The 13,438-nt window shown below is 42.5% G+C and overlaps 1 protein-coding gene across 3 annotated transcripts in view; it reads left to right on the top strand.

The window, feature by feature from the left end:
- The window catches only part of LOC143769518 (transient receptor potential cation channel subfamily V member 6-like), a 41,123-nt gene extending 29,480 nt beyond the window's left edge, over positions 1-11,643 (top strand). For all 3 annotated transcript variants that reach the window (XM_077258145.1, XM_077258144.1, XM_077258146.1), the window contains 4 exons: positions 6,004-6,070; positions 7,936-8,204; positions 8,361-8,467; positions 11,037-11,643. In XM_077258145.1, the coding sequence (XP_077114260.1) occupies positions 6,004-6,070; positions 7,936-8,204; positions 8,361-8,467; positions 11,037-11,238 (645 nt within the window). In that variant the 3' untranslated portion in view covers positions 11,239-11,643. The remainder of the gene's footprint in view (positions 1-6,003; positions 6,071-7,935; positions 8,205-8,360; positions 8,468-11,036) is intronic.
- Positions 11,644-13,438: the final 1,795 nt, after the last annotated feature.

Here is a 13,438-nt window from a genome sequence, read left to right as displayed (position 1 = left end):
CACCCCTGACAGAGACCCTACTGTCTCTTCCTCCACAACACCCTCTGCCACTAGGTGTTGCTTCGTCCAATCCAGTCAGCTTTCTGATCTAACTTCCTGCCTGACCCCCAGTTTACCCACTATGGTGGGGAGTGGCCTAATGAATAGAACCCTTAGCTCCCCCCGGAGGCCCAGCTGTGAAATGTATTGGTGTCTGTGATACCTGATCAGATGAACTCCTTCAGTGCCATCGGACGCACCGTAGCTCCCCTTAGTGGCGGAGCCACAGTACTGCAACGACCAGGACTCTGGGGCGCTGCATATTGACACCCCTGCACTTCTGTCAGATAATACTCAGTTTCTTCCTGAAAATGATTGCAAACACAAATTCTTTGTTATTATTATCTTCATTTAATTTGTCTTAAATGAAAAAACACAAAAAGAATTGTCCTAAAGTTAAATTGGATATAATTCCACACCAAACATAAAAAGGGGGTGGACAAAAGTATTGGCACTGTTCAAAAAATCATGTGATGCTTCTCTAATTTGTGTAATTAACAGCACCTGTAACTTACCTGTGGCACCTAACAGGTGTTGGCAATAACTAAATCACACTTGCAGCCAGTTGACATGGATTAAAGTTGACTCAACCTCTGTCCTGTGTCCTTGTGTGTACCACATTGAGCATGGATGGAAAAAAGAAAGAAGACCAAAGAACTGTCTGAGGACTTGAGAAACCAAATTGTGAGGAAGCATGAGCAATCTCAAGGCTACAAGTCCATCTCCAAAGACCTGAATGTTCCTGTGTCTACCGTGCGCAGTGTCATCAAGAAGTTTAAAGCCCATGGCACTGTGGCTAACTGTTGTGAATTTACCTTTTGGCTCCCTCTAGTGGCTACTAGTGATTTGACTCTGGGTATGTCATTCATCCCTTGTATGCTCACCTGGGTCGTTAGGTCAGGGGTGTTGCTATATAAGCTCCCTGGACCTTCAGTTCAATGCCTGGCAACGTTGATATCAGAGCTAATCTGTAGTGCTCTTGTCCACTGATCCTGGTTCCTGCTTGTTTAAGCTAAGTCTGTTTTCTTGCTTTTTGCTATTTGTTTTTGTTTGCATTTTTGTCCAGCTTGTATATAATCTGTATCCTGACCTTGCTGGAAGCTCTAGGGTGGCTGGTGTTCTCCCCCCGGGCCATAAGACGGTTCGGGGGTTCTTGAATCTCCAGTGTGGATTTTTGATAGGGTTTTTGTTGACCATATAAGTTATCTTACTACATTCTGCTATTAGTAAGTGGGCCTCTCTTTGCTAAACCTAGTTCATCTCTGTGTTTGTCATTTTCCTCTTACCTCACCGTTATTATTTGTGGGGGGCTTGTATCCTACTTTTGGGGTCCTTTCTCTGGAGGCAAGAGAGGTCTTTGTTTTCCTCTTCTAGGGGTAGTTAGCTCTCCGGCTGGCGCGAGACATCTAGCGACCAACGTAGGCATGTTCCCCGGCTACTTCTAGTGTTGGCGTTAGGAGTAGATATATGGTCAACCCAGTTACCACTGCCCTATGAGCTGGATTTTTGTACTTCGCAGACTGGCTGATATCTCTGAGACCCTCGCCATTGGGGTCATAACAGCTAACCTCCCTAGATGTGGACGGAAAAGAAAAATTGACAAGAGATTTCAACGCAAGATTGTGCGGATGTTGGATAAAGAACCTCGACTAACATCCAAACAAGTTCAAGCTGCCCTGCAGTCCGAGGGTACAACAGTGTCAACCCGTACTATCTGTCGGCATCTGAATGAAAAGGGACTGTATGGTAGGAGACCCAGGAAGACCCCACTTCTTACCCCGAGACATAAAAAAGCCAGGCTGGAGTTTGCCAAAGCTTACCTGAAAAAGCCTAAAACATTTTGGAAGAATGTTCTCTGGTCAGATGAGACAAAAGTAGAGCTTTTTGGGCAAAAGGCATCAATATAGAGTTAACAGGAGAAAAAAAGAGGCATTCAAAGAAAAGAACACGGTCCCTACAGTCAAACATGGAGGAGATTCCCTGATGTTTTGGGGTTGCTTTGCTGCCTCTGGCACTGGACTGCTTGACCGTGTGCATGGCTTTATTAAGTCTGAAGACTACCAACAAATTTTGCAGCATAATGTAGGGCCCAGTGTGAGAAAGCTGGGTCTCCCTCAGAGGTCATGGGTCTTCCAGCAGGACAATGACCCAAAACACACTTCAAAAAGCTCTAGAAAATGGTTGAGAGAAAGCACTGGAGGCTTCTAAGGTGGCCAGCAATGAGTCCAGACCTGAATCCCATACAACACCTGTGGAGAGATCTAAAAATGGCAGTTTGGAGAAGGCACCCTTCAAATATCAGGGACCTGGAGCAGTTTGCCAAAGAAGAATGGTCTAAAATTCCAGCAGAGCATTGTAAGAAACTCATAGATGGTTACCGGAAGTGGTTGGTCGCAGTTATTTTGGCTAAAGGTTGTGCAAGCAAGTATTAGGCTGAGGGTGCCAATACTTTTGTCTGGCCCATTGTTGGAGTTTTGTGTGAAATGATCAATGTTTTGCTTTTTTGCTTCATTCTCTTTTGTGTTTTTTCATTTAAGACAAATTAAATGAAGATAATAATACCAAAGAATTTGTGATTGCAATCATTTTCAGGAAGAAACTGAGTATTATCTGACAGAATTGCAGGGGTGTCAATACTTTTGGCCACAGCTGTATATACTCCGTGGGCTGTGCTGTATACTACGTGGCTGTGCTATATACTACGTGACTGTGCAATATACTACATGGCTGTGCTATATACTACGTGACTGTGCAATATACTACATGGCTGTGCTATATACTACGTGACTGTGCAATATACTACGTGGCTGTGCTATATACTACGTGACTGTGCAATATACTACGTGGCTGTGCTATATACTACGTGACTGTGCAATATACTACGTGGCTGTGCTATATACTACGTGGCCGGCCGCGAACAATCAGCGACAGGCGGCTGTCCGGCCGCGAATTGGCGTGGGATTTGAACCACGCTTCGCTAATTGGTCGCGGCCGGCCGAACCCTGTGTATAAATTGCATTATTCAAAAATCTTCATAAATAAACTACATACATATTCTAGAATACCTGATGCGTTCGAATCGGGCTACCATCTAGTAAATATATAATTACGCTGTCCAACAAACTTTATTGAATTCTTTGTAAATGCATTCAAATGAGGTTATCTACATATATAAGACCATAAGGGAACAGAATATTACCGTGTCGCAAAATCATTAGCTCTAGTATTTAAAATAGGAGCAAAGAAATTCATGAAATACACAATTTATGGTTACAAGGTGAAAATTGCAAAAAGCTTCCACACATTTATTGGGAATTTTTATGCCAAACTATAATTACATGGGATGGCACTGTCAATCATTGACAGCAGCATATAAGACGCGCGGGCTGGAAGCGCGTTACTAGTCCCGCTCATTGACGCCCCTGTCACATGATCACGGGGTGCCGATGGGTTGTCGTGACAGCCGCGAATCTGCTTGTGGCCAATGTTCATAGAAGGTGATGATTTCTGCTACACATAGCAGGGCTGAAGCTCAGCTATGTGTAGCACAAGAGATCGGACAATCACAGTGTCAAGTCTTCTAAGGAGACTATTGAAGCCAGTAAAAAGTAAAAGAAAAAAGTTAGCAAAAATATTATGGGTATGTGCACACGTTGCAGATTTGCTTGTGGAATTTTCTGCGCAGATTCTGCATCCACACGGATTTGATGCATTTTTGATGCAGATTTTGATGCAGATTTGTAGGTGTTTTTGTAAGCTAAATAAAGATCTATTATTTAACACACACAAAAAAAAGTGATATAATTTCTTGTCCAACCTCTTCATTTACATAATCCATTGAAGAATAATGTTTACACACACAGACATGATAGATAGATCTATAGATAGATATATCTATAAATACGGTAGATAGATAATAGATAGATCTATCTATAGATCTATCTATGATCTATCTATTATCTATCTACCGTATTTATAGATATATCTATCTATAGATCTATCCATCTATCTATCTATAGATAGATGGATAGATAATACCAATCCTGATGTTTAGTAATAAACATAATAAAATGGTATATAAAGAGTTAAATAAAGACACACCCACACACACAAAATCTGTGTTAGGCCGGGGTCACACTTGCGAGAAACTCGCATGAGTCTCACACCTCAATACCCGGCGCTGCCGCCAGCACTCGGACTGGAGCATTCAGCTACATAGAAATACATGCAGCCGCAGTCTCTGGTCCCGAGTGCTGGCATCAGTGCCGGGTATTGAGATGCGAGACTCGTGCGAGTTTCTCGCAAGTGTGACCCCGGCCTTAAATGCAATTTCTGTTTAATTTAAAAAAAAAAAAAAAAAATGGCGTGGGCTCCCGTGCAATTTTCTGCTCCAGAGAGGGAAAGACAGCAACTGGGGGCCAATGTTTATAGCCTAGGAAGGGGTTAATACCCATGGATCTTCCCAGTCTATGAATATCAGCCCATAGCTGTATATTTAGCCTTTACTGGCTATTAAAATGGGGGGACCCCCCAAAAAACGACATGGGGTCCTCTTTAATTAACAGCCTGAAAAGGCTATGCAGACAGCTGCAGGCTGATATTCATACCCTAGGAAGGGACCATGGATATTGCCCCCTCTGGCTACAAATGCGTCAATTCTGGCACTTAGCCCCTCTCTTCTCACTGCCCTGCAGTGGTGGCATATGGGGTAATATTTGTGGGGTTGATGCCACCTTTGAATTGTAAGGTGACATCAAGCCGGCTTAGTAATGGAGAGGTGTCAATAAGACACCTATCCATTACTAATCCTATAGATATTAAAGGGATAAATAAAGACACATCCAGAATAAAGTATTTTAATGAAATTAAACACTAAACACATTTTTCACATCCTTATTGTTATTCCTTTATTGTTACGGCTAGCTGTCACTGTAGCAGCCATAGCCGGATGGGACTAATAGTCCCGTCGGACGATGCCTGTCAATTTCACAGCACTCGGATTTCTTTTTCCTGTTTTACTGTACACGATATGGTAAAATAAATGATGTCATTCAAAAGTACTTGTTCTGCAAAAAACAAGCTCTCATACGGCTATAATTGCCCAAAAAATAAAAAGTTATGGCTCGGGGAAGAAGGGGAGCAAAAAACTAAAGTGCAAAAATAAAAAATCGCAAGGTGGTGAAGGGATTAAGACTATGCCGCGTTGCCTTCTTGACAGCCTGATGTACGTCATCGAACTGAATGTCCTTGTAAAGCTCCCTAATCTGGGGGCCAACAAAGATGTGCACTTTCATCTTTTGAATGACATATTCAAGGAAATTTTGATGTCAAATACTCGAACCCTTCACCTCCTTGTTACTCTTTACCAGGTTTTTCATTAGTTCTAGTTTGATGTGTAGCGGAGGGAGTACCGTTTTCTTAGAATCAACCAATGTTTCATTTTGTACATTTTCTGTACCAGGCTGAAGTATTTCTCTTCCCCGGATATTGCCGACATAATACACCCGAATATGAAGAAATGTCCACCATCGACACTTAAAATAAAAACTAGAAATAATTCTCAATTTTATCCACATTTTTTCTTTTTTTCTTAGCAGCGTGAAATATATACAAATTAGAAACTTTTGGTCAATTTACAATTTTGTTGTTGAACAGTGTTATCTAACCAAAGTTCCCCTTGCGGGACAGTGTTATGGATCCCATAGTCTCGTCCATAAAGAACGGTTTTATACTAGTCCTAATCCTTTGAGGTCAATGGCTGGAGGGCTTGATAGACAGACGACGGGAACGAGGTCAGAGTGGTGGTTTTGGCCTTTCTCATTTGTTTTGCCTTTTTTTATGATGTATAACATTCAGTAATGGATTAATACTGAAAATAGTAGATCTGGTCTTATATATTTGCATGTTACCTGTATTCAATACAGTAAAATAATTATCTTGTCATTTGATTTTCTTCCATCTTAGATTGCATTTGGAGATCTCCTAAGGTTTTTCTGGCTTATGACGGTTGTCATTTTAGGATTTGGAACAGGTATGACCAGAGCATCTTCTGCCCTCCATTAACAGATAATAGGAAAATAATCGAGTTATTCTATAGTTTCATGACTTAGGTAAACATCTGAGATGGAAAATACCAAGTGTAAGTGGTTAATATTTTTAATATTTGGAAAAAAAACCTTTTATATCTGCACATTTTCACTGACCTCTAATTTTATCAAGGTTGACAATTTCTTAACAGAGGCAGTTACTGTGAATGCAATTTGTCTTGAAGTATTCCTGCATATTCATACAAAACTTGTAGAAAAGCATTGTCTTGCTGCATTCGCTCATCCCCCACAACAAGTTAAAACTTTGGTTCGTGCACATTCCACACTAATATGTCAAGCCTCTTTCGCGATTTTCCTGCTTGCCATTCACTCTTTTAGTGTTCTTTAAGCAACATTCTTCCAGAACTGTAGATGCTGAAACATTCTTTCCCTTACTTACCAATTGAAATGAAAGTCTGTTTCTCTGTTCTGCCGGTAGGTAGTGCAGAAAACGGGAGCCGAGAGACAATGACTCAGCAGCACTTCCTGTAGAGAAATAAAAATCCAACCGTACTTCCCGTAAAGAAAAAAAGAACTACCTCTACTTCCTTAAGAGAAACAATGACTTAACCCTACATTTTTCAGACACAAAACCCCACATTCATTTCCTGTAGAGAGACAAAGTCCCACACCCACTTCCTCTAGAGCAGCAAAGACCCACCCCCGTCCTGTAAACAGACCGATTTGCCTTCACTTCCTGGGAGATAAAGACCCGCCCCTACTTTCTGAAGAAAGGCAAAGACCTTTCCCCCTTCCTGTAGACAAACAGACTCGCTCCCACTTACTGCACTGAGACAAACCCTCCACTTCCTGAAGAGAGACAAAGACCGACCTTCATTTTCTGTAGTAAGAGAAAGACCCACCCTTACTTCCTGTAGAGAGACAAAGACCCACTACCCACTGCCTGTAGAAAGACAGACTCATCCTCACTTACTGCACTGAGACAACCCCCCACGACCCGAAGGGAGACAAAGACCCGCCGTCACTTCCTGTACTGAGACAAACCAAAGACCCACCATCACCTCCTGTAGTGAAACAAAGACTTCCCCTCACTTCAGGTAGAAAGACAAAGACCTACTCCACACTCCCTGAAGAAATACTGACTTGTCCCCACTTACTGCACTGAGACAACCACCCACTACCCGAAGGGAGACAAAGACCCGCCGTCACTTCCTGTACTGAGACAAACCAAAGACCCACCATCACCTCCTGTAGTGAAACAAAGACTCCCCCTTACTTCAGGTAGAAAGACAAAGACCTACTCCACACTCCCTGTAGACAGATAGACTTGTCCCCACGTGCTGCACTGAGACAAACCCCCCACTTCTTGAAGAGAGACAAAAACCCACTCTCACTTCCTGTAGTGATACAAAGACTCACCCCAACTTCCTGTAGAAAGACAAAGACCAGCTCCCCACTTCCTGTAGAAAGGCAGATTGTTTCTTTTCAGGAAGTGGGTTGGTTTGACTCAGTGCAGTAAGTGGGGACCAAAGATCTGCCTTCACTTCCTGTTGTGAGACAAAGACCCACTCCCCACTTCTTTTGCAAATTTACAATTATGCCAAATCTTTGATATTTGAGGGGTCCAAGTTCCCTCTTACACTAAACAAAACATCAATATTAAAAAAGTCACATCATAGATAAGTAACATTGTTATGCAAAGTAACTTCATCATTACACATCTAGTTGTTCAATAGATTAAGTTTCAAGTTTAGAAGGAGGGTTATTGGAAGCAACATTCTTACCTTGTTACCAAATTTCCTTTCCCTATTACTAATCATAATAAATTGCATCTCTTCTCTCCTTGTAGCTTTCTATATAATATTCCAGACAGAGGACCCGACTCAGATGGGAGTGTTTTACAGTTGCGCCATGTCTCTTTACAGTACCTATCAACTTTTCGTCAACGTGATTAATTCTCCGGCCAACTATGACGTTGACCTGCCAATCATTTTTAGCATTATCTATTTTTTTTTCACTTTAATTTCCAACCTCTTAATGCTAAATCTATTGATCGCTATGATGGGAGACACGCACTGGAGGGTGGCACAGGAGAGAGACGATCTCTGGAGGGCTCAGGTCAGTGGAAACAGTAGATAAGAATCTTTCATTGCAATTGATCAGCACTGGGCAAATTCCAGGAGTCAGGTGGCGAGTGTGTCTAAAAATTAATATTTGCCTATACAGTCAGATTTTGTCCTTAGTCAATAACTAATTGATTTTTATTCAATGCAGCTTGCAGCAACTACAATTATGTTAGAAAGTAAGATACCACAACGATTCTGGCCCCGACTCGGCATTTGTGGATCTCAATATGGACTTGGAAACCAGTGGTATTTATGGTGAGTCTACTGCAAACATAGTGAGGCTCATGTGAGGCAGCATAAGGTTCAGTGGGGGAAATAAGTATTTGATCCCTTGCTGATTTTGTAAGTTTGCCCACTGACAGACATGAACAGTCTATAATTTTAAGGGTGGGTTAATTTTAATATTGAGAAATAGAATGTCAAAAATAAAATAAAATCACATTGTATAAATTACAGTATATACATTTATTTGCATTTTGCAGTGAGAAATAAGTATTTGATGCCTCTGGCAAACTAGACTTAATACTTGGTGGCAAAACCCTTTTTGGCCAGCACAGCAGTCAGATGTTTTTTGTAGTCCATGATGAGGTTTGTGCACATGTCAGGAGGAATTTTGCTCCACTCCTCTTTGCAGATCATCTCTAAATCATTAAGATTTTGGGTCTGTCGCTTGGTAACTCGGAGCTTCAACTCCCTCCATAAGTTTTCTATGGGATTAAGGTCTGGACACTGGCTAGGCCACTCCATTACTTTAATATGCTACTTTTTGAGCCACTCCATTGTTTCCTTGGCTGTATGTTTTGGGTCATTGTCTTTCTGGAAGACCCAGCCACGACCCATTGTTAATGTCCTCGCGGAGGGAAGGACATTGTTACTCAGGATTTTACAGTACATGGCTCCATCCTTTCTCCCATTGATTAGAGAAACACCCCCAAAGCATAATGTTTCCACCTCCATGCTTGACAGTGGGGACGGTGTTCTTTGAGTCATAGGCAGCATTTCTCTTCCTCCAAACACGGCGAGTTGAGTTAATGCCAAAGAGCTCAATTTGTGTCTCATCTGACCACAGCACCTTCTCCCAATCACTCACATAATCATCCAGGTGTTCATTGGCAAACTAAGACGGGCCCGCATATGTGCCTTCTTGAGCAGGGGACCTTGCGGGCGCTGCAGGATTTTAAACCTTTACAGCGTTATGTGTTACCAATGGTTTTCTTGGTGACTGTGGTCCCAGCTGCCTTGAGATCACTAACAAGTTCCCCGGTGTAGTTTTAGACTGATCTCTCACCTTCCGCATGATCAAGGATACCCCACGAGGTGAGATTTTGCATGGTGCCCTCGATTGATGTAGATTGACAGTCATTTTGTATTTCTTCCATTTTCTTACTATTGCACCAGTTGTCCCCTTCTCACCCAGCATCTTACTTGTGGTTTTGTAGCTCATTCCAGCTTTGTGCAGGTCTATGATCTAGTCCAGTGTTTCCCAAACTCCAGTCCTCATGGCCCCCCCCACAGGTCATGTTTTCAGGATTTCCTTTGTATTGCACAGGTAAGAGAGAACCTGATGCCTTGATACTTCCTTCACATGTGCACTACTAAGGAAAGCCTGCAAACCTGACATGTTTGGCGCCATGAGCACTGGAGTTTGGGAAACACTGATCTTGTCCCTGACATCCTTAGGGTATGTTTCCACTGTCAGGATGGCCGGCGGTATCGCCGCAGCGGCGAAGCCGCTCGGCACTAAGCCCCGCCCCCTTTCTGGGACGCGATCATGCCGGATGTGTTAACTCTTCACATCCGGGATGATCGCTCTCTCCCATAGCGCCCTGTGACATGCCTTGCGGGGACGCTGCGTCCCCGCAAGGTGTACGGACATGCTGCGATCTGAAAAGACGCGCAGCATGTCCGGAGTCGCAGGGCCGCCGCGTGCGGGTTTCCACGCATAGTGGAGACGGGATTTCATAAAATCCCCTCCACTATGCTGGAACATCTGGACGCTGCTTGTTTGACGCTGCAGCTCTGCGCAGCGTCAAACAAGCAGCGTTTCCTGACCGTGGAAACATACCCTTAGAAAGCTCTTTGGTCTTGCCCATGTTGTAGAGGTTAGAGTCTGACTGATTGAGTCTGTGGACAGGAGTCTTTCATAAAGGTGACAATGTAAGACAGCTATCTTTACTGCAGGTATCGAGTTGATTAGGAGTCTAACTGGTCTGTAGGAGCCAGAACTCTTAATGGTTGGTAGGGGATCAAATACTTATTTCTCACTGCAACATGCAAATAAATTTATATAATTTATACAATGTGATTTTCTGGATTTTATTTTTAGCATTCTATCTCTCAATGTTAAAATTAACCTACCCTTAAAATTATAGACTGTTCATGTCTTTGTCAGTGGGCAAACTTACAAAATCAGCAAGGGATCAAATACTTATTTCCCCCACTGTATGTACGAGCTTCTCTCCCGTTCCTATGCTGCCTAATCCCTCGCCGGCTACATTAGTGTTTCATTACAGTCAGTAACCGGCTGCAGAGATCTCATGTTCCATTGGCGAACTGTCATTTAAGCGAGAAGCAAAGACCAACGAGAGACCAGGCAATGCTGAAATGAGAGTCGCATTGATCAATGACGTATAGTGTGATTTGTTTTTGATTTTTTAGCCCATTTCCAGCATTATACAAAAAAACTGCTTTCCGTTCCCCAGATGACCCTCTTAAATATGCGTTTACATTTTACAATTCTTAAGGAACTATTCAGTTTTCAGCAGCTCCAATTTTCTTTGCCAGTTATTTATTTGCGAGCGTAACTAAATTTTTTTGGTTTCAGCATCAAAAAGGAAGCGTCAGATCTAACTTCTATGTCAGCACAGAACATACTGAAAAACTCCACATCTTCATCCAACAGGGATAATATAGAAAATGTAAACAATGGTGCAGAAAGGAAATCCAGTCGAGGATGGCAGATCGTCCGCCGGGCAACCATCGACCAGTTACAGGGCAATGCACATCAGGAGCTCTATTTAATTTAGCAGTTTAATAGAATGTTTCCTAAAATTGACCTTATTGTTAAATAATTTCACAACACACCAAATATAAATTGTCTCATCAGTACTATTGGCTAGATGAAATGGCTAATAGGGAACGCAGGGTGTACAAAACTACTGACATACCAGTAGAAACTGAAAATCTTGTGTCTTATTTATTTTTAATAAAGATTCTCCAAACTTGGCTCCTATTTATATATTGTAGTAGTTACAAAAAAAAAGTCACTGTCAAGATGGGATTTTCCTTCATAGCTGTGGCAATGACTAATTTGATTGACTGATGTACAACTTTGCAACCCGTTAGGCTATGTTTAGATGGCATTTTTTAGAGAAGATTTTTTTAATGGATCCAATTCAAAATCCTTTCAGAAACTGGCTTAAGAACACATGAAATACTCTTTCTATACACCTGTATGGAAGATGCACCTTACTGTTCATGTGAAGGTTTTTTTGAGAATTTTTATTTCTGAGTACTAAGGGTTGCATGACATGGGTGTCACCAATGTGAGTGGAGCCTAGGTAGTAGATAGCGTGATCCTGAGCAGAGAAAAAGACGTGGAAAAAGGACAGAATGATGTACTGGAGACATGTCCCGGGACAGGATGCCTAGCGGTACAGTCCCGAGTCTATAACTCAGAGAAGTAACTGGCTAGGATGGAACAGAGAACGTGAGACAAAAAGGGTGTCCTGGGCGGGAGTTCCAAGACATCAGCAAGTTGAAATGTTAATTACCGGCCATATTGGCAAACTAGTTCTCTTGAGAGAGGAGGACTGGAACTGCAGGGTGAGAATAGGTCTCTCACTAACTGGACTGTAGTAGTGTGCTGAGTGGAGGTGACGACAAACAAACTTGAAGAGTTAGAGAGACAATGTGTGAAGATTCGCCATATTGTGAAAAAAACATTCGTGAAGTTATGCACTCACTATCTATTGTACATACTGTATTTCCTACCAAGTTAATGGTGAGTAACAGGATATTTTCAAGTGGTTGTCTCCCTCATTGAACAGTTCAACATCTGGTCCTGGTCAGCCACAGTCATCAGCATCATGTGGCTTGCAAGGGTGTAGCTCCCTTTTGATGAAATCTACACACACTCAGCCAAGATCTCCACCTTAATGTATTGTGTCGGGGCATAAGAACTGAATATCTTGCCCATGATTACTGCACCACCTTACATAAGGACCATGAAAAAACAAAAAGCAATAAATGGAGAAAAAAAACCCCACAAAAACATCTCTGGAACTGTGTGGCGGATTTAAATAAAAGCATAAAAAAAAATCCAGAATAACCCCAGGAATACTCAAGGGATCACCAAGAATAACAAGCACAAAAATGGCTACTTTTGATCTGGCGACAGGTCCCCTTTAATGAAAAAAAGAATTGTTTTCTAAAGTGTCCACATACTTTAAAATGCATTAGGGCAGGCTGTCAGTCAGGGCCTGGGTGTGGTTACAGCCACCTCTGTCCATTTTCAGAGCGGTGACTAAATCCGCACTGCCACTGCTCCCGTGAAAGAAACCCAAATGCTGCTGGGGGAAATAAAGTAAATTTTCTCCCTGCAGCATTCCTCTAAAAGCAGGTTCCGGGCAGGTTAGTATCACTATAAATCTGAATAGAGATTGGCAGACACCTGGATGTTACAAAAAGTTCGAGTTTGGGTACCAGAACAGTACCCGGACCGAATTCACTTGAATAGGGGGCCCGAACATCCAGTATTTGACATGCTGTCATGTGCGTGACAGTGCAGCAAACACTACTTCTGCTCGGCAGTAAAATCATCCCCGCCGGTCAGAGAGCTGCGATTCCCACGTTGTCAGAAAACAGCGTGACCGCTCTGCTGTGATCGGAGGTATAGTTTACCTCCAGTAACTAGTGTCAGCGGATGGGACTTCTGCTCCCATCAGCCGACACCTGGTTCTGCCAATAACAGTGAGAGCAGGAGCGGCTGATTGGTGTATTCATTAGCCAGCTGCTGCTCTGTATATAAATAAAAATGAAAAAAAAAAAAAAAGAAAAGCGTGGGTTCCTCTGTATTTTTGATAACCAGCCAGGCAAAACTCACAGCTGGGGGCTGCAACACTCAGCTGTCAGCTTTAACTAGGCTCATAGTGCTAGCAGGGATCTCACTGAGGTTACCGCAGTTTAACCCAGCTGGGAACGCAGCCTCAGTGACCGGAGATAACC

The sequence above is a fragment of the Ranitomeya variabilis genome, chromosome 4 (assembly GCF_051348905.1).
Source record: "Ranitomeya variabilis isolate aRanVar5 chromosome 4, aRanVar5.hap1, whole genome shotgun sequence".
NCBI classification, from domain to species: Eukaryota; Metazoa; Chordata; class Amphibia; order Anura; family Dendrobatidae; genus Ranitomeya; species Ranitomeya variabilis.
This window is presented reverse-complemented; position numbering and strand designations above follow the sequence as displayed.